We start from the raw sequence: 27,429 nt of genomic DNA on the forward strand, positions 1-27,429 counted from the left end.
CACAGTGATATTGGTGCGAGTGGTGGGTGAATAGGATAGGCTACATAGCAGTGACATAGGTGTGAGTGGTGGGTGAATAGGATAGGCTACATAGCAGTCTGTGCACAGGGCACACAGTGATATTGGTGCGAGTGGTGGGTGAATAGGATAGGCTACATAGCAGTGACATAGGTGTGAGTGGTGCGTGAATAGGATAGGCCACATAGCAGTGACATAGGTGTGAGTGGTGGGTGAATAGGATAGGCCACATAGCAGTGACATAGGTGTGAGTGGAGGGTGAATAGGATAGGCTACATAGCAGTGACATAGGTGTGAGTGGTGGGTGAATAGGATAGGCTACATAGCTTTGACATAGGTGTGAGTGGTGGGTGAATAGGATAGGCTACATAGCTGTGAGTGGTGGGTGAATAGGATAGGCTACATTGCAGTCTGTGCACAGGGCACATAGTGACATAGGTATGAGTGGTGGATGAATAGGATAGGCTACATTGCAGTCTGTGTACAGGGCACATAGTGACAAAGGTATGAGTGGTGGATGAATAGGATAGGCTACATAGCAGTCTGTGCACAGGGCACTTAGTGACATTGGTGTGAGTGGTGGGTGAATAGGATAGGCTACATTGCAGTCTGTGCACAGGGCACATAGTGACATAGGTGTGAGTGGTGGGTGAATAGGATAGGCCACATAGCAGTGACATAGGTGTGAGGGGTGGGTGAATAGGATAGGCCACATAGCAGTGACATAGGTGTGAGTGGAGGGTGAATAGGATAGGCTACATAGCAGTGACATAGGTGTGAGTGGTGGGTGAATAGGATAGGCTACATAGCAGTGACATAGGTGTGAGTGGTGGGTGAATAGGATAGGCTACATAGCAGTGACATAGGTGTGAGTGGTGGGTGAATAGGATAGGCTACATAGCAGTCTGTGCACAGGGCACATAGTGACATAGGTATGAGTGGTGGGTGAAAAGGATAGGCTACATAGCAGTCTGTACACAGGGAACACAGTGACATAGGTGTGAGTGGTGGGTGAATAGGATAGGCTACATAGCAGTGACATAGGTGTGAGTGGTGGGTGAATAGGATAGGCTACATAGCAGTGACATAGGTGTGAGTGGTGGGTGAATAGGATAGGCTACATAGCAGTGACATAGGTGTGAGTGGTGGGTGAATAGGATAGGCTACATAGCAGTGACATAGGTGTGAGTGATGGGTGAATAGGATAGGCTACATAGCAGTCTGTGCACAGGGCACACAGTAACATTGGTGTGAGTGGTGGGTGAATAGGATAGGCTACATTGCAGTCTGTGCACAGGACACACAATGACATTGGTGTGAGTGGTGGGTGAATAGGATAGGTTACATTGCAGTCTGTGCACAGGGCACATAGTGACATAGGTGTGAGTGGTGGGTGAATAGGATAGGCTACATAGCAGTCTGTGCACAGGGCACATAGTGACATAGGTATGAGTGGTGGATGAATAGGATAGGCTACATTGCAGTCTGTGCACAGGGCACATAGTGACATAGGTGTGAGTGGTGGATGAATAGGATAGGCTACATAGCAGTCTGTGCACAGGGCACATAGTGATATTGGTGTGAGTGGTGGGTGAATAGGATAGGCTACATAGCAGTCTGTGCACAGGGCTCATAGTGACATAGGTGTGAGTGATGGATGAATAGGATAGGCTACATAGCAGTATGTGCACAGTGAACACAGTGATATTGGTGCGAGTGGTGGGTGAATAGGATAGGCTACATAGCAGTGACATAGTTGTGAGTGGTGGGTGAATAGGATAGGCTACATAGCAGTGACATAGGTGTGAGTGGTGGGTGAATAGGATAGGCTACATAGCAGTGACATAGGTGTGAGTGGTGGGTGAATAGGATAGGCTACATAGCAGTGACATAGGTGTGAGTGGTGGGTGAATAGGATAGGCTACATAGCAGTGACATAGGTGTGAGAGATGGGTGAATAGGATAGGCTACATAGCAGTCTGTGCACAGGGCACACAGTAACATTGGTGTGAGTGGTGGATGAATAGGATAGGCTACATTGCAGTCTGTGCACAGGTCACACAGTGACATTGGTGTGAGTGGTGGGTGAATAGGATAGGTTACATAGCAGTCTGTGCACAGGGCACATAGTGACATAGGTGTGAGTGGTGGTTGAATAGGATAGGCTACATAGCAGTCTGTGCACAGGGCACATAGTGATATTGGTGTGAGTGGTGGGTGAATAGGATAGGCTACATAGCAGTCTGTGCACAGGGCACACAGTAATATTGGTGTGAGTGGTGGATGAATAGGATAGGCTACATAGCAGTCTGTGCACAGGGCACACAGTGGCATTGGTGTGAGTGATGGATGAATAGGATAGGCTACATAGCAGTCTGTGCACAGGGCACATAGTGACATAGGTGTGAGTGGTGGGTGAATAGGATAGGCTACATAGCAGTCTGTACACAGGGCACATAGTGACATTGGTGAGAGTGGTGGGTGAATAGGATGTTACATAGCAGTCTGTGCACAGGGCACACAGTGATATTGGTGTGAGTGGTGGGTGAATAGGATAGGCTACATTGCAGTCTGTGCACAGGGCACACAGTGACACTGGTGTGAGAGGTGGGTGAATAGGATAGGCTACATTGCAGTCTGTGCACAGGGCACATAGTGACATTGGTGTGAGTGGTGGGCGAATAGGATAGGCTACATTGCAGTCTGTGCACAGGGTACATAGTGACATAGGTGTGAGTGGTGGGTGAAGGACTGCTGCCACCAGTCTGTATAGCGCTGCTGGTCACGTGGGCCGCTCCCGTTGCCCCAATACAAAGCAATACAACTAGAACACCTGAAATAAAAAAATGTTGGCAGAAGTGATTTCATTATTGGGTGAAGCCGCGGACAACAGCTAGCCATATAATAAAAATGTGTTGTAATTAATACCTGCAATAAATCGGCAAAGCTCAAAAATTACACAAGAATTTCGAAGAGTGAAAATGATCTGAAAGCATACCTTAAAATAAATCTTAAAAAGCTGATTGACGAGAAACAGCATTCCCCACTTTTTAGAGTCATCGAAGGCAGCACGACTGTTATTAAAAACCAAAAACGTTATAAAGTATCTAATACACACCTAAATAAAGTCACAGAACATTTTTGTGCAATTTCTACATATGTACAATTTGTTAAAAAAGAAGTGTGTATGTATTACACAGACAAAAGAGAGCAAATTGTTTATTTTTTCCCAATAAATCTAAATTCTAGATGGCCGCCTCCTTTTGTAGAAATTTACACTTAAAACGCCAACACTGAGTCCTGGAGCATAATGGGACTGTAGGCTCCGCTAAGGGTGCGTTACTTCCGAACAAGGCATGGTGACCCAGTTGTTCTTTAATTGCTCAGATCAAATCAAACACAAATTAAATAATATATATATATATATATATATATATATATATATATTTCAATTTTTTATACAGTGTATTATGCAACTGGCAAAATCAAATATTGAAACAGCAGAAAATGTACCCGGATAATCCTCAGATAATATGCTAACCATAGTGATCAGTAAAACACTTTATGAAGGAACAGATATACTCACGTATCGCTTGCACACACTCTGAAGCAGCTCATTAGTAGCTCAGCAGATTTTTCTAACATATCTCCAATTTTCCCTTTTCCTTTTTTAACCAGCTGCAGATCTGCCTAAATAAATGATACCTTATATAAAACATTTAAATCAATTCCATTCTAGCATTTCATCTGCTGATTTACAACAGTATGCTCTAAGTCAGTGTTTTTCAACCGCTGTGCCATGGCACAAACGGTACCTAAGTGTGCCACCGGAGAAGCGGGGCCAGAGATGCCGTGCCTGCAGTAAAAATCCTAACTTTGGGTCCTGGTAGTGCTGGGCTATTCCAGGTGGCTCACCAGCTGCCCCGGCCGTAAGCAAAGGAGACGCGGCAGCGTGACATCATAAGTCACGCACACGCCGCGTCGCCATACCACCCGCACAGTGCTCACTGCTGAGCAGTGTTTGACAGGCTGCACCCGCTTTTGCGGCAGAGGGACAGGAGCACCTTTCTATGCAACAGACAGGTAGGGGCCAATATAAAATATTTCGCTCTCTGTGGAAGACAGTGTGCTTGTGTCTTTTATATGGGGACAATGTATTTTTTTGCCTTCTGTGGGGGTCAGTGTGTAATGTGTCGCTTTCTGTGGGGGTCAGTGTGTAATGTGTCGCTTTCTGTGGGGGTCAGTGTGTAATGTGTCGCATTCTGTGGGGGTCAGTGTGTAATGTGTCGCTTTCTGTGGGGGTCAGTGTGTAATGTGTCGCTTTCTGTGGGGGTCAGTGTGTAATGTGTCGCTTTCTGTGGGGGTCAGTGTGTAATGTGTCGCTTTCTGTGGGGGTCAGTGTGTAATGTGTCGCTTTCAGTGGGGGTCAGTGTGTAATGTGTCGCTTTCAGTGGGGGTCAGTGTGTAATGGATCGCTTTCTGTGGGGTTCAGTGTGTAATGTGTCGCTTTCTGTGGGGGTCAGTGTGTAATGTGCCGCTTTCTGTGGGGGTCAGTGTGTAATGTGTTGCATTCTGTGGGGGTCAGTGTGTAATGCATCGCTTTCTGTGGGGGTCAGTGTGTAATGCGTTGCTTTCTGTGGGGGTCAGTGTGAATGTTTTTTTTTTTTTTTTAAGTGGGGGCCGATGTGTTTTATTTTGTTTTCTGTGGAGGCCAATGTGATTGTTTTCTTCTGCAAGGGCCAATGTATCTGTCGTCCCATCGTGTCCCCCCATGGGGACCAATCTGAGTGTTTTTCTGTGGGGTACCGACGATGTGCTTTGGCAATTTTAAAATTGTGTTCGGTGTGCCACAAGTTGAAAAAGGTTGAAAATCACTGCTCTAAGTTATGCTCTCACGACTTTAAAGCTGGGTACACAATTGTTGATATATCGAACAATATATCGCAAGTGCATTGGCGGTGTGTACGCCTTATATGTCTGTGAACAAAGTGGTTCAGACATATAAGGTCAGCCCTGCAGCACAGCCGATGCCAATATATCTTGGCTGGCTGTGTGTGCCGACCGCCTGTACACTGACTGCAGGGACCGCCGACACGGACATCGCAACTGGGCGGGCAAATTTAAATATCTACCCAGTTGCGATGTCTGGCCTGACATATTGAACGGCTGTTTTGTTAGGGTGTATAGCTTACAAATCAACCACTCAGACGGCATACCGATCCGTCGTTAAAGTGTGTACCCAGCATTAGTGACATCAAATCTATTGATAGATTAAAACGGAATCAGAAAAGTACAGTATGTCTTCTCACTTATAGATCAAAATAAACCGAATCTCAAGACTCGAGTATACTAGTAGTAGTGTTGTAACATCTATAACAAAGATCAATATTCAGATATTTGTACATTTATATAAAACAAAATTGGGTCTTAACCCTAAACAGCGGTGAATATTATTTCTGTCCGTATGGCTCGTGTGTAGAAAACATGGCCGTTCCATCTGCCAGGAACAGTATACGATCCCAAAGTAGTACAACTAATATGCAACACACATTAAACTGCAAACTATGGCCCTCATTCAGAGCCGTACGCTCTGAGCCGGGCTCCATTTTCATGGAGCGTCCTCCTGGACGCTCGTATAGCTGTGGGTCACCACCCACAGGCTATACGAGCGTGTTTTGTGATGGCCGCGATGGTCGAGACCATCGCGACCATCGAAATTGCGAGCCGGAGCCTGCGGTTGAGGTTTTCAACCGCAAGCTCCGGAGTGATTTTGGCTCTATCAGAGCCAAAATCACTCCCACTGACATCACTAGTGATGTCAGTGGGCCGGCTTCTGACGGGAGGCGTTCCCGTGGGAACGCCCCCGTCAGGGAGGCACGCCCCCGGCACGCCCACCAAAGGGGGCATGCTGTCAATCAACATTGACAGCACGCCACCTTTGATCGGACACAACGAGCGAAGGACTTTCCTTCGCTCGTCGCGTCTGGCGCATGCGCACGACGGAGCTCAATCCGTCGTGCGCATGCTCAGTGCATAACATCGACCCACTTGCGAACGGACAGCCGCTCGCGAGTGGGTCTGAATCAGGCCCTATATCCTGCAGGCGTCTTTATTGACAGACAGATGGTTCTACTAAAAGAGCTGTACAGGCAGGAATGACAGACACTGCTGGTTGGGGTTAATACTCAAGGTCATATCTAAATGTGCAAATGTCGAATTAAAATAACTATTATATGTGCACACTCTGTTTTTCTTATCGAATGGATTTTTTTTTTTTTTTTTACATCATTACCAATAATAATGTGTCAGAGAACTCTATATTTTGTTCGTTTAACAAGGATTATGCTGTGAAGAATTGACTGTGACGTAACACATGAGATTTCGAGTTGAGTATTTTGAGAAAGTATTAAGCAACTATGCTATGGGAAAATTATTTTCATTACAGTGCCCTCAAACAACTATCCTTTTTGCTCCACATGGTGTGAGACACCTGGCGCGATTCCTGTGCTGCATACTTTTTCCACAAATTCGGTATTTTATTCTGCTTTTTCCTTCATTGTGCTATTTTTTCCTGAATTTTGGATCATAGTTTGTATATAGTGTACTAGGTACTTAGCATTACTTTTTTGTTGCAAAGTAATTGGTATAAAGTTGCAGATTAAACATAATGATACATGGCGAGTGTTATATCCGACGTGCATTTTGCCTGTTTAACCTGGTTTGGGTACTTTTTCCTCAACTTTGTCATTTGTTTCTTCATTGTGCTAATTTTTCCAAAATTTAGCTATTTGGTGCGATTTGGGATAGGGATATGTGGACACATCTATGGCCACACGAACATGACAAAGTTTTCAGGAATTGCTATCAAGAGCTTTGGTGCATTTATCATTGTTCTACTACAGTAGTTCAGTCATTCTCCACGTGGGTACCCCAATTTGCACCCCCAAAATATGCAAGACAAACATTTGTAATTAATAGAATTGCTATTAGATTAAATATTTAAAGTGCCACTATAAATATATATATACAAAAGTAATAAATGTGCTATAAAAATGATTTAAAAAAAAATAAAATATATATATATATATATATATATATTTTTTTTTTTTTCCCAACTTTATCTAGGACAATACTTTCTAAATGGGTCTAATTATCGCTTGGATGTCTCTCCCTGCCATTCCAGAGTTTTTTCGTGCATACCCCTGACCATCACAGCACCAGGCTGAGAACCGCTGCTCTACTTTACTAACTGTACCAAAAACACAAGAACTATTTTCTGGCTACATGGCTATATTTTTTACATTGTGGCATATTCAGAAGTGTCTTAAATTATGTCCCTTTCAAAGTCAGACCTTATAAAATACATGTGGTGGAGTGGCTATACATGCTTCCGATTACTGCACCAAAACCATGTCCATGTGCAGAGTCAAAGCACTGCAAATATACTGTGGATAAGTTATTTGTAAAATATCAACATGCCATAGGGATCAACGATCCACTCAGCTACCTCACATGCACTCAGCATGATGAACACAAGTAGACCTCATGGTGCAAGTGTACCCTAAAAAGCATGTTAGAAGGTTCATTCCCAAGTAGTCATTTCTGTGAGTATATAGAAACAGAGGAATAGTAGGAATAACTGACAGAAAGTACATGAAGGACTACTTTTTGTCAAAGGTGAGTTAGTGCAGTCCCGACATTTTGTTGCACTAGTTGTCACAACATAGAGGTGTCAGCCATCTTGGCAGCTCAACCAATATATAGGAGAATGCAGGCTATGAGTTCACTAGGAAAAATTATATCACTGAGGCTTAAGAACCTAGTGAAATGATAGTCTCCATTGGTTCCACCAATAAAACATCTGCTCCCACAGTATTTAGATGACAGACGAACTATAACATCAATGCCAGAAGACGCCCACTTTACTTACACTATTGGCAAAATTCCGCAAATCCAGAGTAATCGCATACATAACAGGCAAGGCCCTACAATATTAGAAAGAATTAGTTTGAAGAATATTAATATATTGACATATACTGTACATTGAAAACTGTAGTGCATTTCCAACCATTGTTGAAATAAAGTGACCGCAGTTTTCACAAGATCATCAATCGTTTTGTTAACGTGAAGAAAAAAAATAAACATACATTTTAAATGTGAGTGCAGTCTAGTCTGCCAGAAAGGTGCACTGTTGTGTGCTATTTATACATGGGCCACTCTCTCCCTTTTATAAAAGAAGTGGATGAAATGGTTATATATTTAGGAGTCAAATAGATTGAAGAGCAAGCTCTACTTCAGTAATATACTTATTTAGAGTTATGGAGGTCACCTTTAAGAGATGGGCACTAACAACATGTTAGGCTCTATGTTTGTAGTACATCAGTTACATTTTGGCCAGGCAATGGGGTTAATTATTGACATAATATTACCTAAATTGTAAGTCTCTACTGTGGTCATTTACTTACATGACAAATGTTAATAATGTTCTAATGTGATTCTGGTTAACCTTAATTGTCCATCATATGTAGGCCTATTATTAGTTTATTATTTATTTATTTTTTAGCCTATTTTTGCTAAAAATGTTTTAATATAAAAAAAGTACTTCAGTACACACACAAAAATAAAAATGTATAGTATTGCCCTTATCCCACCGTTCATGAGATACTACTCCCAGGTGCTTCAGTAAGGATAGTGGGGAGATGTATGAATCGTTCTGTGCGCTGATATCGCTTCTCCCCCGTGTATTATTGGGGGGCTGGGTGGCAAATGATAGGAGCGCTGTCATTATCGACACTACTATCTATAAGAAGCCAGCGACAATCTGCTGGGCAATGTATGAACGGTCGGTTCGCATGACCGCTCCGACAACTGCAGCTATCGATATCAACAGCTGGCGTTGCCCTATCCCCACAGCAGGGACAGTGCTGCGGCTGCCGGCTCCGGGGGCTGCACGCGGGATCTCTGATGCTTGCGAGAACTCGCGCATGCTCAGTGGAGCTGGCTGAGAGTGAGACACAGCAGATCAGCACTAGGCTGATGCGCTGTGTGCTCTTGCAGGGATCGCTGGAGGGGGGAGTATTCACTCCCCCGCTCCGGCAGATGTGATGTTCTTACATCTCATCTTTAGTGCTTCCTGTTTCTCCTCGGTAAAGAAGAAAAGTAGGAAGACTTATAGCAGCACGATAAGTGCCGCTATAATACATCTCCCAAGATCATTTCAAATCACAGTGCTTGAAGCTTTCTTTTGTAAGAGCACTGATTGGATGGCCAGCAAGCCAATAGTTAGGAGTCAACACTTATTAACTATGTATCTGACAGGAGCAGCACCTAGTACTGAACTGCTATCAGACGAGAGGATTTGTAGAGAAGATGGCCTAAAGCAAAAGAATGGCAAGTAACATTTTCTACAAACATTATAACTGAAGGTAATGTGCACAAAGCATGAACTCTGTTCATCTTCTGTTCAGAGGGTCATAATTTTATGATACTGGGGGCCTGATTCAGCAGTAAATGCAAGTTCACTGCTGATCGCAAACTGCCGATTATCGGGAATCTGCGTGTGCGCAGAACCCATTCTGCGAGTGTGCAGAATGGGTCCGGCGTAGACACATGCAAACCCTTGAATGCCTCTGCCTGAACGACAGGCAGAGGAATTTAAGGGTCGGTGCGGGGGTGGCCGCCGTTCCCGGAAACGGGGGCGTGTACGCCCTGTTTTCTGGGAGTGGCTAGCCCAGGATCTGCGTTGATCAACACAGTGTCCTTGGCTGGCAAGCCGGTCAGCCAGAGTAAGCTGAGGCTTACTCAGCTGGCCGGAGCCCCGATGCCGTCCACCATCGCGACCACCGATGGTCGCGATGGTGATCCTAGCCTGCAACCTCCATCACAGTGCTGGGATCGAAAATGCAGCAGGGGGTGTCATACACCTCCTGCTGCATTTGCATTATTGCATGGATTGCAATTGCAAAGCTGCCTGCATGCAGCTTTGCAATTGCAATCCTTGCTGAATCAGGCCCAGTATACATTATTCATTTGAGCTGATTTACATTGCTGAGATAGAGGGAGCACTGTGACTTCCATTCAATAAATCATTTTATACATATACTGAATTAGTCACGTTGTATACTTTACCCAATTTTACTTTGTTAAGTACAGGTTTACAGAAGACACTGAGTACTTTTTTCCACCATTAAGCACTACCAGGGACTAAAACGCAGCTGAGCGCAGGCACAACTTTATATTATTATCCATATACGGAGACTTGAATCATCTTCCAGTGCCCGCAGCTAGTACAAACACTAAACAAGAGTAAGCGCAGGTTCCCTACCATTTTCACTAAGTTCTGTTTATGGTCCATCTTGTATTTGGAAAGGGGTCAGTCTATATTGACATTGCATTTTTTTATAGTTAATTTTATCCGCAAATAAATGAGCAATAAAGCCACTATCTATAGATTAACAGCAGAAGGACAACTTTTATGAGTGACATATTTCTATGATGCCGTTGTCTGAGCAGGGGTCCTCATATACAAAAGTAAAGGTCTTAGGGCCTGAGTCAGACCCACTCGCGAGCGGCTGTCCGCTCGCAAGTGGGTCGATGTTCTGGACTGAGCATGCGCACGACGGAGGGAGCTCCGTCGTGCGCATGCGCCAGACGCGACGAGCGAAGGAAAGTCCTTCGCTCGTTGTGTCTGATCAAAGGGGGCATGCTGTCGATGTTGATTGACAGCACGCCCCCTTTGGTAGGCGTGCCTCCCTGACGGGGGCGTTCCCACGGGAACGCCTCCCTTCAGAAGCCGGCCCACTGACATCACTAGTGATGTCAGTGGGAGTGATTTTGGCTCTGATAGAGCCAAAATCACTCCGGAGCTTGCGGTTGAAAACCTCAACCGCAGGCTCCGGCTCGCAGTTTCGATGGTCGCGATGGTCAAGACCATCGCGGCCATCAAACTGCACGCTCGTATAGCCTGTGGGTGGTGACCCACAGCTATACGAGCGTCCAGGAGGACGCTCCATTTTCATGGAGGCCGGCCCTCATTCAGAGCGTGCGCTCTGCTCAGAGCGTACGGCTCTGAATGAGGGCCTTAGTCTGTAAATTTGCAGAAAAATATTGGTGCTGTAATTGGTTTGCTTTGTTTCGGAGTTATGTGGCAAAACGTCCGCCTGCCATTTACAATGCATCACCATTGTGCTTTGGAAAATGTGACAGTTGCTGAACTTTCCCTCTGCACCTGCTGGGTGCTCTGGAAACTATGACAGTTATTTGCAGCCACATATCAGCGCATCTTGCGGGGACCTCAGTCACCGACTGCTGTGTTATTTCATTATTCACTTCACCTCACATTGTTTATACCAAACATGCCCAGCAGATGTCGACGTGTTAGAACTCTTACAGGTCACCCAAACCGCGCAGTTGAAAGATCTTTAACAATGTATAATAAGATCAACTGATGCGCCGCTAGCAATGGACATGACATATTCGCTGCAATACTACCCTATGGGCAATGTGTGAACTGTGGTGCCCTACACTTATTGGTAGGGGAGATTTTTATTGGAACAGACATTTTTCAGCCTGCTGTCACACTGCAAAGGTTTTGTTGCCCAATGTGATTGTTCTAGCATATTTAGCAGAACTCTTTATGACAAATACCCTCAAATTACGGACTCATTATCTCCATAATATCCTCAATAACTAAAATCCATAATAGCCTCTATAACTAAGGCGGTTACCATTGGTATTCCCTAGTTTATCATTAATATTTATTAAAGGCGGAGGGAAATAATGCTCCTGAAATAACAGAAGTGATTATAATTAACTAAAAATGCAAAGCATGATGTCTTTTAGCTTTTGACAGCATACGGTCATATTATGGGGTGAGTGCTTCCCTATATTACACCATCCTGAACCAGCACAGTGTGAATGAAAGGCTTTTAGATGCTCTGCAGATATGTATTGTGTCATGCACAGCAACACGGGCAAATGTTGTGAGAGCATATTGACTGATTAAAAGGTTTCATTTTTTTTTTTTTTTGACCTTCCATTAGGACACTGTAATATACATTTGGCATCAGCTGGCTGTAGTATAGTGAAGAGGAAAGACACTAATAAAAAGTACCAGAGCTGCAGTGGAACGTTAAGGAGACAGCTCTGTCTTTCAGTACTTTGCTTATAAAGAGAATAACCTGGAAGAGTAATCCTGTCTTGGTGATGGCAATAGGAGAGCATTAGCATTTTCATCAAGATACAATGTGGTCTCTTATGGGACCAAACCTAATATCTGGCCACAGAATGAAAAACATCCCACAATCTCTGTCCTAACTCTCATTGCTTTGTAACAATGATACTCTACTTTATTACACACATTCAAATTATGCTACAGATACATCGCAACTTATAGAACTTCTAATAGTTTGAATGAAATGACACCATACAGTATATATTAGGAAGGTGGCATAGCAAGATCTACCTTGTAGTGCAATAGCTGGCGAGCTGCAGACTGACTAGATCAACATTTTCATATAACACCACAGTTCTACATTAATTACTACTGAAAAGTAAAAGGAACCTAATTATTTATACTCATGTGTGACCATAATCATACATACCAGTTTTCTTCTTTATGGGCCTGGAAAGTTTTCAAAAAAGATGTAACATGTGTCAAGGAGAACATATTATTTGCCTTCAAACTTTAAAAGTACAGTTAGTAGAAAAACATCAAAGGAAGCCACTTCACGGCTAATAGGATAACCCCACCGCGATCAATTAGAAGCGCTACTTTAGCGTTGCTAATTGGATACCCCCCTAAGGCCCAGATTTATCATCGAGTCATACTCTTGTTGCCAATTAAAAATGGTGCTCCAACCAATCAGTTCCGAACGGTCATTTAACAAAAATATGAGATATGGTAAGAACTTACCCTTGTTATCTCTATTTCTACGAAGTCCATAGGGTTCCACAGGATACCTTGGGGTATAGGTGTGACGTCAGTCGCAGGGCACCAAAGAGTTAAGCTTTCAGCCTCCCAGGATGCACTAGGTCCCCCTCCTATACCCCGCCCCCGGGCCAAGGCACCTCAGTTAGTTACCAAGCCATAGGCCGGAGGAGGAGAAGGAAGAGAGAGAACAAAGATCTGGACACATACAAGAATCACATTCTCACCAGAGGGAGACGGAAAACCGGTGACCAGAGCAAAGCCCATCTGCAGCACAGGTGCGACAGGGCGGGAGTCCTGTGGAACCCTATGGACTTCGTAGAAATAGAGATAACAAGGGTAAGTTCTTACCATATCTCATATTTTCTACTTCAGGGTCCATAGGGTATCCACAGGATACCTTGGGGATGTCCCAAAGCAGTATCCTTTAAGGGTGGGGACGCTCCTGTGCAGAAAGGAGAATCCGCCGCCCGAAGGAAGCATCCTGAGAGGCGAAGGTGTCAAACCTGTAATACCTCACGAAGGTATGGACAGAAGACCACGTAGCAGCCTTGCAGATCTGAACTGCCGAGGCACCACGTCGAGCTGCCCACGAAGGACCCACAGACCTAGTGGAATGAGCCTTCAGAGAAGGAGGGACCGGTAGGCCTTCATGAAGATAAGCTTCAGAAATAGCCATACGGATCCAGGCTGCCAAAGTTTGCTTTGAAGCAGGCCAACCCTTTTTACGGAAGCCAAAGAGGACAAACAAAGCGTCCGACTTCCTAAACGAAGAAGTGCGGTCAACATAAGTCCTTAAGGCCCGCACAACATCCAAAGAGGCCTCACCCACGGAAAGACCCGGTGAGTTAAAGGCCGGAACAACTATTTCCTCGTTAATATGAAACTGGGAAACAACTTTGGGAAGAATCTCGGGCCGAGTGCGGAGCACTGCCCTGTTCCCATAAAAAACCAAGAAAGGGGGTCTACAAGAAAGAGCCCCTAACTCAGAAACACGTCTGGCCGAAGCAATGGCCAGAAGGAAAACAGTCTTAGCTGTTAGCCATTTAAGATCCACTGAGCCCAGTGGTTCAAACGGCGGTCCTTGGAGAGCCCTCAGGACCACAGCCAAATCCCAAGGCGCCACAGGTGGAACAAAGGGCGGCTGAATGCGGAGAACACCCTGCATAAAGGTGCGCACATCCGGGATTGTAGCAATCCTACGGTGAAACCAGACAGATAGGGCCGAAACCTGTACCTTCAAAGAAGCAAGGCGAAGCCCATGATCTAGTCCCGCTTGCAGGAAGGCGAGAATCCGAGACAGACGAAACTCCCGCGGTGCATAACCTCTCGGTCGACACCACTGGAAGAACGTATGCCACACGCGATGGTATATCCTCGCGGAAGACGGTTTCCGAGCTCGCAACATGGTACGCACCACAGAGCTGGAAAACCCCCGGGACCTCAGCATGGCCGTCTCAACAGCCACGCCGTCAAAGACAGCCGAGTCAGGTCCGGGTGAAGGCAAGGACCCTGAGACAGAAGGTCCGGTCGTAGCGGCAACCGCAGAGGAATGTCCACGGACAGACCCTGAAGGTCTGAGAACCAGTGCCGTCTGGGCCACGCGGGAGCTATCAACAGGAGCGTCCCTCCTTCCTGTTTGAATTTCCGGATTACCCGTGGAAGAAGGGAGACCGGAGGGAACAGGTATGCGAACCGGAACGTCCACCGGACGGACAGAGCATCCACCAGAGACGCCCCTTCGTCTCTTGTGCGAGACCCGTACACCGGCACTTTTTGTTGTGCCGGGACGCCGTGAGGTCGATTTCTGGAAGACCCCACCTGTCCACCAGTAGTTGAAAAACGTCCGGGTGCAGGGACCATTCCCCCGGATGAACGTCCTGGCGACTTAGAAAGTCCGCCTCCCAATTGAGCACTCCCGGGATGAAGACCGCTGATATGGCCGGAAGATTGCGCTCCGCCCAAACCAGGATCCGAGAGACCTCTACGAGAGCCGCCCGACTGCGAGTTCCTCCTTGCCTGTTTATGTAGGCCACGGTGGTAGCGTTGTCCGACTGGACCTGCACCGGGCGACCCTGGAGAAACCGCTGTGCCTGCTGGAGAGCATTGAAGACCGCACGGAGTTCCAAGATATTTATTGGAAGCTCCGCTTCTGTCGGCGTCCACCTGCCCTGGAACAAGTGTGGACCCGAAACTGCTCCCCAGCCCCGAAGACTGGCGTCCGTTGTCAACAGGACCCAATTTGGAACCCAGAACGGACGTCCCTTGTTGAGGTGGGTCGTCTGTAACCACCACGTAAGGGACAGGCGAACCTCCTGGGTGAGCACAATCGTCTGGGACTTCAGAGACTGAGTCAGCCCGTTCCACTTGGACAGGATCAGGTGCTGCAGAGGTCTGGAGTGAAACTGGGCGTATTCCACCATGTCGAACACCGACACCATGGAGCCCAGTAACCTCATCGCCGAGTGTAAGGACACCCGGCGGCTGTGCAGACAACTGTGCACCCTTGACTGTAAAGCAGAGATCTTGTCCTCCGTCACGAAGATCCTTTGCTGTCCCGAGTCCAATAAGGCTCCAAGATGCAGAATCCTCCGAGACGGGATTAGAGTGGACTTCTGCCAGTTGATTAGCCAGCCGTGCCGTTGCAGCAGTGCAATGGTCAGGTCCAAGTGGCGTAACAGGAGCTCTGGAGATCCTGCCACCAATAACAGGTCGTCCAAATACGGCAACATGCGGACTCCCTGCAGCCGCAGAGAAGCCGCCATGACCGCCATCACCTTGGTGAAAACACGTGGTGCTGTTGCCAGGCCAAAAGGTAACGCCCGAAACTGGAAGTGGTCGCTGCTGATTGCAAACCTGAGGAACTGTTGATGGCGCCAAAGAATAGGGACATGCAGGTAAGCGTCCTGTATGTCCAATGACACCAAGTAGTCCCCAGGTTCCAGCGCCAGAATGATGGACCGTAGGGTCTCCATCCGAAACTTCGGGACCCGCAAAGACTTGTTGAGTGCTTTGAGGTTGAGAATCGGACGATATGACCCATTGGGTTTCTGTACCAAAAATAGATTTGAATAGAAACCCTGGCCCCTCTGGGAGAATGGAACCGCCACTATAACTCCAGCCTGGAGCATAGTGTGCAATACCTTCCGCAGCTCCGTAGCCTTGTTCCGGTCTGATGGGAGACCCGTGGTGAAGAAGCGAGCCGGGGGTCTGTGCCGGAAGGAGAGGGCGTATCCGTGAGAAACCACCTCCAGAACCCAAGTGTCTGTCGTAGTGGTCGACCAACACTGGGCGAACTGTAGCAGGCGGCCTCCCACCCTGGGATCCCCCAAATGGAGGCCCGGACCGTCAGGCCGCAGGCTTGTCATCTGGCTTGGGGGCCGGACGTCTGGTACTCCATGCCTGCTTCCGGGGCTTGACCGATTTCTTAGGGCCAGCCTGTCGAGGAAACGACTGTGGTTTGGGCCTGCCCTGGGCCCTAGATGACCGAAAGGACGATGGTCCCGAACCAGAAGGAGCAGCGGCCGACGGGAGACAGGCAGATTTGGCTGCCGCCAGCGTGGCCACAATCTTATCCAGATCCGGACCGAAGAGAACTTCTCCGGTAAACGGCAACGCTTCCAGACCTTTCTTGGAATCTGCGTCCGCCTTCCAGGATCGCAGCCACAAGGTGCGACGAGCAGCTACCGCTGCTGAAGAAATTCTAGACACCAGAGTACTAATGTCTAGAGCCGCCTCGTTGATGTAGGTGGCCGAATCACGGAGATTGCCAATCAACTCCGCCTGATCGGCCGGACAGTCGGATTCAAAAGAAGCCTCTAATGAATCCGCCCAGCGCTCCATCGCTCTGGCAACCCAGCAAATGGCCATAGCCGGCCGTGCTGCCCCCCCTGCAAGGGAATAAGCGGACTTCAGGCAGATTTCTACCTTGCGGTCCGTAGCATCCTTAAGGGAGGACATGGATGGCATCGGCAATGTGGCACTACGGACAAGACGGGTCACGTGAGAATCCACCTGTGGAGGGGATTCCCACTTCGCAAAATAATTATCCGCGAACGGATAAGCCACCGCCAGGCGTCTCTGCGGCTGGTATCTTTTGCCAGGTTGTTTCCACGCCTCCTCTAAATGGTCCACCAACTGACCCGAAAGAGGAAAGACTGTGGCATCGCCCTTCACATCTTTGAAAAAGGCATACTTAGATTTAGCCGCTGGGGGAACTTCGTCCTCAATCACCAAGGCTGTGCGGACCGCCCGAATAAGTCCAGGAATATATACTTTGGACTTAGCATCAGCGTCCTTAGTATGGAGAGGTTCCTGATCGTAAGGATCTAGAATCTCCCCATCATCAGACGTCCCTTCGTCATCCTCATAAGGAGCGGACAGAGACGCCACCGGCCTTTTATGAGACCGCATCACAGACTCCCCTTGCAACACATCCGACAAGTGCTGTACAGAACTCGTCAGGGAGTTAACCCACGCTGGCTCCTGAGAACCCGGGAGCGGGGAAATAGGGAGACTGTGGGGTACCACCAATTGTCGTGGGAACCCCTGCATGGGTGACGACACCACAGACTGCTGGGACAAACCCATCGGAGTAAACGCGGGCTGCGGAGCTAACTGGCCCACTAAAGCTGTTAACGCCTGAGCGAAACAAGCCCAGGGCGGCTCCTGTACCGGTGCTGTAACCGTAATAGGCCGCGCCATGGACAAACACTGCCGGCAAAGGCCCTCCGCGCTACCCTCCCCCTCCGCTAACGGTACTTTGCACGTGGTACACTGTAGCCGGAGGGGAAAATCACTTTCAGACATGATGGCACCACGTATGTGACCTCTCTCACCAATTAAGTATTAAATAGGCGAGAGACCACCCTGCAGCACCGCACCGCACCGCAAGGGCTTTAGCAGAAAGAACAGGGACAGTAATAAAGCTGACAGTTTAGAGAAGAAAAGATTACAGGCAGCAGCGCTAGCACAGTCACATACAATGCAGAAAAATAACAATTCCTGCACTAACAGCGCTGATCACTCAACTACACAGACACAGGGCCTGGTAGGACACAGCGCTGCATACACAGACCTGACCACAGCGGAGGAGAGGTATGCGGGGGGACCCAGACCACGATGCTTCCGTCCAGCGCTTCCAGCAGCGTTCACCATGCGTTCTGGAGAAGATGGCCGCCGAGGAGCAGAGAGGAGGCTGGCCTGGGGGAGGAGCGCTGCCACAGGACCAGTCGGCAGCATGCAGAGAGGGCTGTGTGCAGCAGGGGAGGCGCCGGCTGTGAGACAGGGAAGGCGCGCTCCCCTGGCATGCATTTAACCCCTGGGACGCCGCAGCGCTACCGCTCTGCTGCGGTCCGCTGTCCCAGGGGGTAGTGGAAGCGCAGGTTGGTCGCCTGGCTCCACGCTGCAGCCAGTCCCCAGGGAGCCCCCTGCCTGGGGACTTGGGACCATGTGATCAGCGGGGACCCACCGCGGGACCCCGCTGCTTACCTCTGTCCCCCTTGAATCCGGCCATGGTCCGGAGCATCTGGGGTCACCGCTAGCTGTGACCCCAGACGCCCACCAGCATCCCCGGATCAGTACCGGCGTTCTGGTACCGGCGGGGTGTAGGGAAGACAGCATGGACGTCAGGACTGACTGTCCATGCTGTTCATCCAGTTGTGCAGCCACAGCTGCATGAAGAATAAGCTTCAGGGGCTCTTCTAGCCCCCACTCCAACAGGTGCACCCGACTCCGGCCGGGCACCAAACTAAACTGAGGTGCCTTGGCCAGGGGGCGGGGTATAGGAGGGGGACCTAGTGCATCCTGGGAGGCTGAAAGCTTAACTCTTTGGTGCCCTGCGACTGACGTCACACCTATACCCCAAGGTATCCTGTGGATACCCTATGGACCCTGAAGTAGAAAACACATTAAAAAGTTAGGAGCTGATTTGGTTGGAGCACGATTTAAGATTAGTAACGAGTGACAAGAATATTACTCATTCATAAATCTGGGCCTAAATGATCACAAAGCAGTTCAGAATTTATTTTCTTTGCATATTTTTAGTGACATGTTATAGAAAGTACTTTTGAAAAATAATTACACTCTTCCCCCCCAGAAACACCAAATAAACTGCACCTAAATAAACAGAAGGGACGGATATGATTATCTTCTTACAGTCCAACCTGTTCCCCATCTTTTCAGCTCACCGATTTAATACCGCATGAAAGCATCAGTGCAGAGTAACCTTACTAGGACTACCGCATGTTATTACATTGGTAGTATTATAAGGAAGGCGAACCATGTGAAATACTCCTACATGGATCCCCCACCCTTACCGGTATTTAGGGGCCCATGATGGGTATTTCATTTTAAAATTATTTAAAATTCTTAAAATGTTCATTACCCTCTGTGCATGGAGTTGAATCTATGGGAATGAAAGCACAAAAGTGCAAGCTCCTTCTGCAATCTGGTGCACATCTGTGTATATCCACACCAAAATAGAAGCTAAAATATGAAACATAGGAGAATCACTGTAATGTATTACAAATAATGATGCCATCTGACCAAACATCAGGTGTGCCTTCAAGGGGGGGTGTCAGTTGGGTGTGAGGTTTAGCGAGGTAAAAAACCTTGCTCCCAATTTCAGACTACCACGGGTATGCGTGCCAACGATAACCACGGTATCCAATTAATAAAAGTGGTTGCAAGGTGTTCAGCTGTGAAAACCCTGCAGCGCGTAAAAAAAAAAATATAATAAAAATTATACTCACCTGTGCGGGGGTTTCAGGTGGTCTTTGCGGTAATTAAGGACTAATTAATCTGATTGGAAACTTCCAATAGCTTAATTAGTCCTCATGGGGGGGGGTGCCGTCGCCGGTTTCCCAGAGCAAGTGCTGCTGATTTTTCCTAAAATTAACGATTTTAGGAAAAATCAGACTTGCACTGGAGTTACGAGAAAAAAAGACGAGGGGAATTCTATAGAAATTTCCAGTCCCCTAATTTACTAGGAAAACCCCTCGCCGCGGGTTTTAGAAATTTCACGCCCACAATGGATTCCTCCCAAGGTGTCAGTGTTTCTGCCATTGATGATTCAATAAAAATCTTCTGACTTGTAAAAACATCTCTGACTTCTGCCCATATACTTCATATTTATCTTCTGGAGGTTTATTAACTGAACACAAGTAAGATTTTGAGTCTGATTCTGAGTTGAGAATAAAGAAAGATAGAGCAAGCAACTGTGCACCTTGGTAAAACCATGCTGTACAGCAGGTGGGGAAGATGTATAATGTGCAGAGATATAGATTTGGGAGGGTGTGTCCAAACTCAAATCTAAATTGCAGTGTCAAAATAAAGCTGCCCAGTATTTGTAGGCTACATGCAAAAGCAGCCAGTATATATCCAACAAGCAAAAAATATATATAAATGCATTTGCACCACTTGCATTGCACTTACTTGCTTTTTTTGTTTTACTCCCTCCTCAGAACCAGGCACTTTACTGTATGTGTGTACAATATCTGCACACAAGCACAATGCTATATCCGTATAATAAGTGTGTGATAAACTAAAAGTATAGTAATAAGAACCACAATAGCTTAATAAGCAACAATTAAGGCTTTTACATCACTGCAATCTCATTAATGGAAATATGCTCTACTTGTAGATATTTTCACTTTACTTTATAAAATTCAATAAGTCAGCAGTAATGTCTCTCAGCATACCTGCATCTACTAATTTAACAGGAGCAGCCATGATTGTTTAGCAGGTGAACAGTGCCCCCAGTGGCCATGATTATTACTATATTTAAAAAAAAAAAAAAAACCCACAATGATAAGAGCAATATATACACACAGTAAGGTTGAAAAAGTCAATGATTCATCAAGTTCAACCAGAAGCTATGCAGGCAAATAAACATCCCCAAGTCAATCTTCTGAGCCACGCTTTTCTGTAGCTCTGTATTTCCACAATTCCACAAAAAGAATATTGGGAATAAGAATAAAAATCACCTGAACAGATATGCAATTATCATACTTCTATTCAGCAAGTAAAACATTTTATCATATAAACAAAATAATTAGATCTCTGTGAATCTGTCTAAATTAAAAATGAATGCTGCCCTGACGCTTATCTGCTGATATAAAAAAAACATTACCCATTAACAGAGTGCCACCCAGGGGCGCACATATCATTAATGGAACGAAAACTATCAAACATAGGACAAATACTGTGCAAAAATACACATAAGGGAATAGTCCTAAAATATACACAGAGGGACTTGTTCAGTCAGACGCCAACAGAATCGCAAAATGCATCTTTGCGACTTAACCAGTCTTTCACATACGCAGGTCTGCAGCTGCACCTCCCCTCCCCTTGTTCTACTGAGGTCTGATGCGGCTGGAATCTGACTGGGGGCGTGGTTTCTCTGCTAGTTCCGAAATTGCTAAAAACCACAGTACCCAATGGAATCACAGCAAAATTAATGGCAGATAAGAAGTACCCAAGATTGGAAGTGAAATGCAAAAGGTAGCAGAATAGAAACATTATATTTCATAAAAATGTAAAAGATGTAAGACATTTTCCCTTGCCCCACTGAATATGGAACATTCTTAATTTATGTAAAACAAGTGTGCCCTAGGGTGTATAATCACATAAAATCGTGTTGCTGCAGTTTTGCATAAATGGGTGTGTTTTCACCATGTGCGACCAATCGCACACAGTAATCATTATTATCCTTTATTTATATGGCACCACAAGAGCCCGAAGCCTTCACCTACTCCAGGGTCAGAGCACACGCAACTCAGACAGGTCCAGGAGGGTGCAATGGAGACTTTTCTTCGGCCATATTCAAGACTATGCGCCCACACCACGCCTTTACTATACTTCAGCTGCAACTGCATGCCCACTAACTTTAACTTTAAGCCCTTTCCATTCAATAGCAAGCAGGCGCGTATCCACTACACAAGAAAAAATATGAGATATGGTAAGAACTTACCTTTGTTATCTCTATTTCTACGAAGTCCATAGGGTTCCACAGGATACCTTTGGGTATAGGTGATGACGTCAGGCATAGGGCACCATAGAGTTAAGTTTTCAGTCCTCCCAGGATGCACTAGGGTCCCCCTCCTATACCCCGCCCCCGAGCCAAGGCACCTCAGTTAGTTACCAAGCCATAGGCCAGAGGAGGAGCAGGAAGAGAGAGAAAAAAAGATCTGGACACACACAAGAATCACATTCTCACCAGAGGGAGACGGAAAAACCGGTGACCAGAGTAAAGCCCATCCGCAGCACAGGTGCGACAGGGCGGGAGTCCTGTGGAACCCTATGGACTTCGTAGAAATAGAGATAACAAAGGTAAGTTCTTACCATATCTCATATTTTCTACTTCAGGGTCCATAGGGTATCCACAGGATACCTTGGGGATGTCCCAAAGCAGTATCCTTTAAGGGTGGGGACGCTCCTGTGCTGAAAGGAGAATCCGCCGCCCGAAGGAAGCATCCTGAGAAGCGAAGGTGTCAAACCTGTAATACCTCACGAAGGTATGAACAGAGGACCATGTAGCAGCCTTGCAGATCTGGACTGCCGAGGCACCACGTCGAGCTGCCTACGAAGGACCCACAGACCTAGTGGAATGAGCCTTCACAGAAGGAGGAACCGGCAGACCTTCATGAAGATAAGCTTCAGAAATAGCCAGACGGATCCAGGGTGCCAAAGTTTGCTTTGAAGCAGGCCAACCCTTTTTACGGAAGCCATAGAGGACAAACAAGGCGTCCGACTTCCTAAAAGAAGAAGTGCGGTCAACATAAGTCCTTAAGGCCCGCACAACATCCAAAGTGGCCTCACCCACTGAAAGGCCAGGTGAGTTAAAGGCCAGAACAACTATTTCCTCGTTAACATGAAACTGGGAAACAACTTTGGGAAGAAATTCAGGACGAGTGCGTAGCACTGCCCTGTTCCCATGAAAAATCAAGAAAGAGGGTCTACAAGAAAGAGCCCCTAAATCAGAAACACGTCTGGCCGAAGCTATGGCCAGAAGGAAAACAGTCTTAGCTGTTAGCCATTTAAGATCCACTGAGCCCAGTGGTTCAAACGGCGGTCCCTGGAGAGCCCTCAGGATCACAGCCAAATCCCAAGGCGCCAAAGGTGGAACAAAGGGTGGCTGAATGCGTAGAACACCTTGCATAAAGGTGCGCACATCCGGGATTGTAGCAATCCTACGATGGAACCAGACAGACAGGGCCGAAACCTGCACCTTCAAAGAAGCAAGGCGAAGCCCATGGTCTAATCCCGCTTGCAGGAAGGCGAGAAGCCGAGACAGACGAAACTCCCACTGTGCATAACCTCTCGGCCGACACCACTGGAAGAACGTATGCCACACGCGATGGTATATTCTCGCGGAAAACAGTTTCCGAGCTCTGAGCATGGTACGCACTACAGAGCTGGAAAACCCCCTGGACCTTAACATGGCCGTCTCAACAGCCACGCCGTCAAAGACAGCCGAGTCAGGTCCGGGTGAAGACAAGGACCCTGTGACAGAAGGTCCGGACGTAGCGGCAACCGCAGAGGACCGTCCACGGACAGACCCTGAAGGTCTGAGAACCAGTGCCATCTGGGCCATGCGGGAGCTATCAACAGGAGCGTCCTTCCTTCCTGTTTGAATTTCCGGATTACCCGTGGAAGAAGGGAAACCGGCGGAAAGAGATAAGCAAGCCGGAACGTCCACCGGACTGACAGAGCATCCACCAGAGACGCCTCTTCATCTCTTGTGCGAGACCCGTACACCGGCAACTTGTTGTTGTGTTGGGACGCCATGAGGTCGATCTCTGGAAGACCCCACCTGTCCACCAGCAGTTGAAAAACGTCCGGGTGCAGGGACCATTCTCCCGGATGAACGTCCTGGCGACTGAGAAAGTCCGCCTCCCAGTTTAGCACTCCCGGGATAAAGACAGCTGATATGGCCGGAAGATTGCGCTCCGCCCATACCAGGATCCGAGACACCTCTACGAGAGCCGCCCGACTTCGGGTTCCTCCTTGCCGGTTTATGTAGGCCACGGTGGTAGCGTTGTCCGACTGGACCTGCACTGGGTGAACACCGCTCGGAGTTCCAAGATGTTTATGGGAAGCTCTGCTTCTGCTGGAGTCCACCTGCCTTGGAACAAGTGTGGACCCGAAACTGCTCCCCAGCCCCGAAGACTGGCGTCCATCGTCAACAGGACCCAATTCGCCACCCAGAACGGACGACCCTTGTTGAGATGGGTCGTCTGCAACCACCAGGGCAGGGACAGGCGAACCTCCGGAGTGAGCACTATCGTCTGGGATTTTAGAGACTGAGGCAGTCCATTCCACTTGGACAGGATCAGGTGCTGCAGAGGTCTGGAGTGAAACTGGGCATATTCCACCATGTCGAATACCGACACCATGGAGCCCAGTAACCTCATCGCCGAGTGTAGAGACACCCGGCGGCTCTGCAGACAACTGCGCACCCTCGACTGTAAGGCAGAGATCTTTTCCCCCGTCACAAAGATCCTTTGCTGTCCCGAGTCCAATAAGGCTCCGAGGTGCAGAATCCGCTGAGATGGGATCAGGGTGGACTTCTGCCAGTTTATTAACCAGCCGTGCCTTTGCAGTAGCGCAATGGTCAGGTCCAAGTGGCGCAGAAGGAGCTCCGGAGATCCTGCCACTAATAGAAGGTCGTCCAAGTACGGCAACATGCGGACCCCCTGCAGCCGCAGGGAAGCCGCCATGACCGCCATCACCTTGGTGAAAACACGTGGTGCTGTCGCCAGGCCAATAGGTAACGCCCGGAACTGAAAGTGGTCGCTGCGGATTGCAAACCTGAGGAACCGCTGATGGCGCAAAAGAATAGGGACATGCAGGTAAGCGTCCTGTATGTCCAATGACACCATGTAGTCCCCAGGTTCCAGCGCCAGAATGATGGACCGTAGGGTCTCCATCCGAAACTTCGGCACCCGCAAAGATTTGTTGAGAGCTTTGAGGTTGAGAATCGGACGAAACGACCCATTGGGTTTCTGCACCAAAAAGAGATTGGAATAGAAACCCTGGCCCTTCTGGGAGAATGGAACAGGCACTATACCTCCAGCCTGGAGCATAGTGTGCAAAACATTCCTCAGCTCCGTGGCTTTGTTCCGGTCTGATGGTAGACCCGTGGTGAAGAATCGAGCCGGAGGTCTGTGCCGGAAGGAGGGCATACCTGTGTGAGACCACCTCGAGAACCCAAGTGTCTGTCGTGGTGACCGACCAACACCGGGCGAACTGCAGCAGGCGGCCTCCCACTTTGGGATCCCCCAAAAGGGAGGCCCGGACCGTCAGGCTGCAGGCTTGTCATCTGGCTTAGGGGCCGGACGTCTGGTACTCCAGGCCTGCTTCCGGGGCTTGGCCGATTTCTTGGGGCCAGCCTGTCGGGGAAAGGACTGTGTCTTAGGCCTACCCTGGGCCCTATAAGACCGAAAGGACGGAGTACCTGAACGAGAAGGAACAGCAGCCGATGGGAGACATGCCGATTTAGCTGCCGCCAGCGTGGCTACAATTTTGTCCAGGTCCGGACCGAAGAGAACTTCTCCGTTAAAAGGCAACGCCTCCAAACCCTTTTTGGAATCAGCGTCCACCTTCCAGGATCGCAACCACAAGGTGCGACGAGCAGCCACAGCTGCCGAAGAAATTCGAGACGCCAGGGTACTAACATCCAAGGCCGCTTCGTTGATATAAGTGGCCGAATCCCGAAGATTGCCGATCAACTCCGTCTGCTCATCCGAACAGTCGTAATCGAAGGACGCCTCCAACGTATCAGCCCAGCGCTCAATAGCTCGGGCAAACCAGCAAATGGCCATAGCCGGCCGCGCAGCCCCCCCCCGCAAGGGAATAGACGGACTTCAGGCAGATCTCCACCTTGCGGTCTGTAGCAGCCTTAAGTGAGGACATGGATGGCATGGGTAATGTGGCACTACGGACAAGGTGTGTCACATGAGAATCCACCTGAGGAGGGGATTCCCACTTTGCAATATAATTGTCCGCAAACGGATACGCCACTGCTAAACGCCTTTGAGGCTGATATCGTTTGCCTGGCTGTTTCCACGCTTCCTCTAGGTGGTCAACTAATTGCCCCGAAAGAGGAAACACTGTGGTATCTCCTTTAATATCTTTGAAAAAGGCGTATTTGGACTTTGATACCGGAGGCTCCTCATCCTCAATAACTAAAGCAGTACGGACTGCACGAATAAGGCCAGGTATATACACCTTAGACTTAGCGTCCGACTCTTTAGGGCGGGAAGTTTCCTGGTCAGAAAGATCCAGAATCTCCCCATCATCGGACGTCCCGTCGTCATCCTCATAAGGAGCAGACAGAGACGCCACCGGCCGCTTGTGAGGCCGCATCACAGACTCCCCTTGTAACACTTCTGACAACTGCTGTACAGAGCTTGTTAACGAATTAACCCACGCAGGCTCATGAGAGACCTGAGGGGGGGAAATAGGGAGACTGTGGGGTACCATCAATTGTCTTGGGAAACCCTGCATGGGTGACGACACCACTGACTGCTGGGACAAACCCATCTGAGTGAGGGCAGGCTGCGGAGCTAACTGGCCCACGAGGGTTGTAAGCGCTTTGGCAAAACAAGCCCAGGGCGGCTCCTGTACTGGAGCTGTGACCGTAATAACACAGTCGACATAGTCCTTCCGCACTGCCGTCCCCCTCCGCTATAGGTACCTTGCATGTAGTACATAACAGCTGGAGAGGAAAATCACTTTCAGACATAATGGTAGGTATGTGACCCCTCTCACTGATACTCGTTAGTATAGTGTGAGACCACCCTGCAAGCACCGCACCGCAAGGGCTTTAGCAGAAAGAACAGGGACAGTTAAATGCTGACAGATAGAAAATGAAAGTACAGGCAGCAGACGCTAGCATAGGTCACATACAATGCAAAGAAATCAATTCCTGCACTATCAGCGCTGATCCTCAACTACACAGACTCAGAGCCTGGTAGGACACAGCGCTGCATACACAGACCTTATCCAACGGAGGAGAGGTATGCAGGGGGACCCAGACCACGATGCCACCGTTCTTCAGCGTCCAGCAGCGCTCACCATGCTTCTTGCAAAGATGGCCAACGAGGAGCAGAGAGGAGGCCGGCCTGGGGGAGGAGCGCTGACACAGGACCAGTCAGCGTGTGCAGAGAGGGCTGTGTGCAGCGGGGGAGGCGCCGGCTGTGAGACAGGGAAGGCGCGCTCCCCTGGCATGCATTTAACCCCTGGGACGCCGCAGCGCTACCGCTCTGCCGCGGTCCTGCTGTCCCAGGGGGGTAGTGGAAGCGCAGGTTAGAACCTGGCTCCACGCTGCAGCCAGTCCCCAGGGAGCCCCCTGCCTGGGGACTCTGGACCATGTGTTTCAGCGGGGACCCACCGCGGGACCCCGCTGCTTACCTTTGTTCCCCTTGATTCCGGCCATGGTCCTAAACATCTGGGGTCACCGCTAGCTGTGACCCCAGATG

The 27,429-nt window shown here is 48.3% G+C and overlaps 1 protein-coding gene across 2 annotated transcripts in view; it reads right to left on the minus strand.

The window, feature by feature from the left end:
- PCID2 (PCI domain containing 2) overlaps positions 1-27,429 on the minus strand; it is a 75,996-nt gene that overhangs the window by 18,184 nt on the left and 30,383 nt on the right. For both annotated transcript variants that reach the window (XM_088458581.1, XM_088458585.1), the window contains exons 6-9: positions 12,621-12,660; positions 7,949-8,003; positions 3,605-3,708; positions 3,017-3,092 (exon numbers count right to left, since the gene is read on the minus strand). In XM_088458581.1, the coding sequence (XP_088314707.1) occupies positions 3,017-3,092; positions 3,605-3,708; positions 7,949-8,003; positions 12,621-12,660 (275 nt within the window). The remainder of the gene's footprint in view (positions 1-3,016; positions 3,093-3,604; positions 3,709-7,948; positions 8,004-12,620; positions 12,661-27,429) is intronic.

Source organism: Taudactylus pleione, unplaced genomic scaffold (assembly GCF_031769625.1).
Source record: "Taudactylus pleione unplaced genomic scaffold, aTauple2 ptg000041l, whole genome shotgun sequence".
Classification (NCBI taxonomy): domain Eukaryota; kingdom Metazoa; phylum Chordata; class Amphibia; order Anura; family Myobatrachidae; genus Taudactylus; species Taudactylus pleione.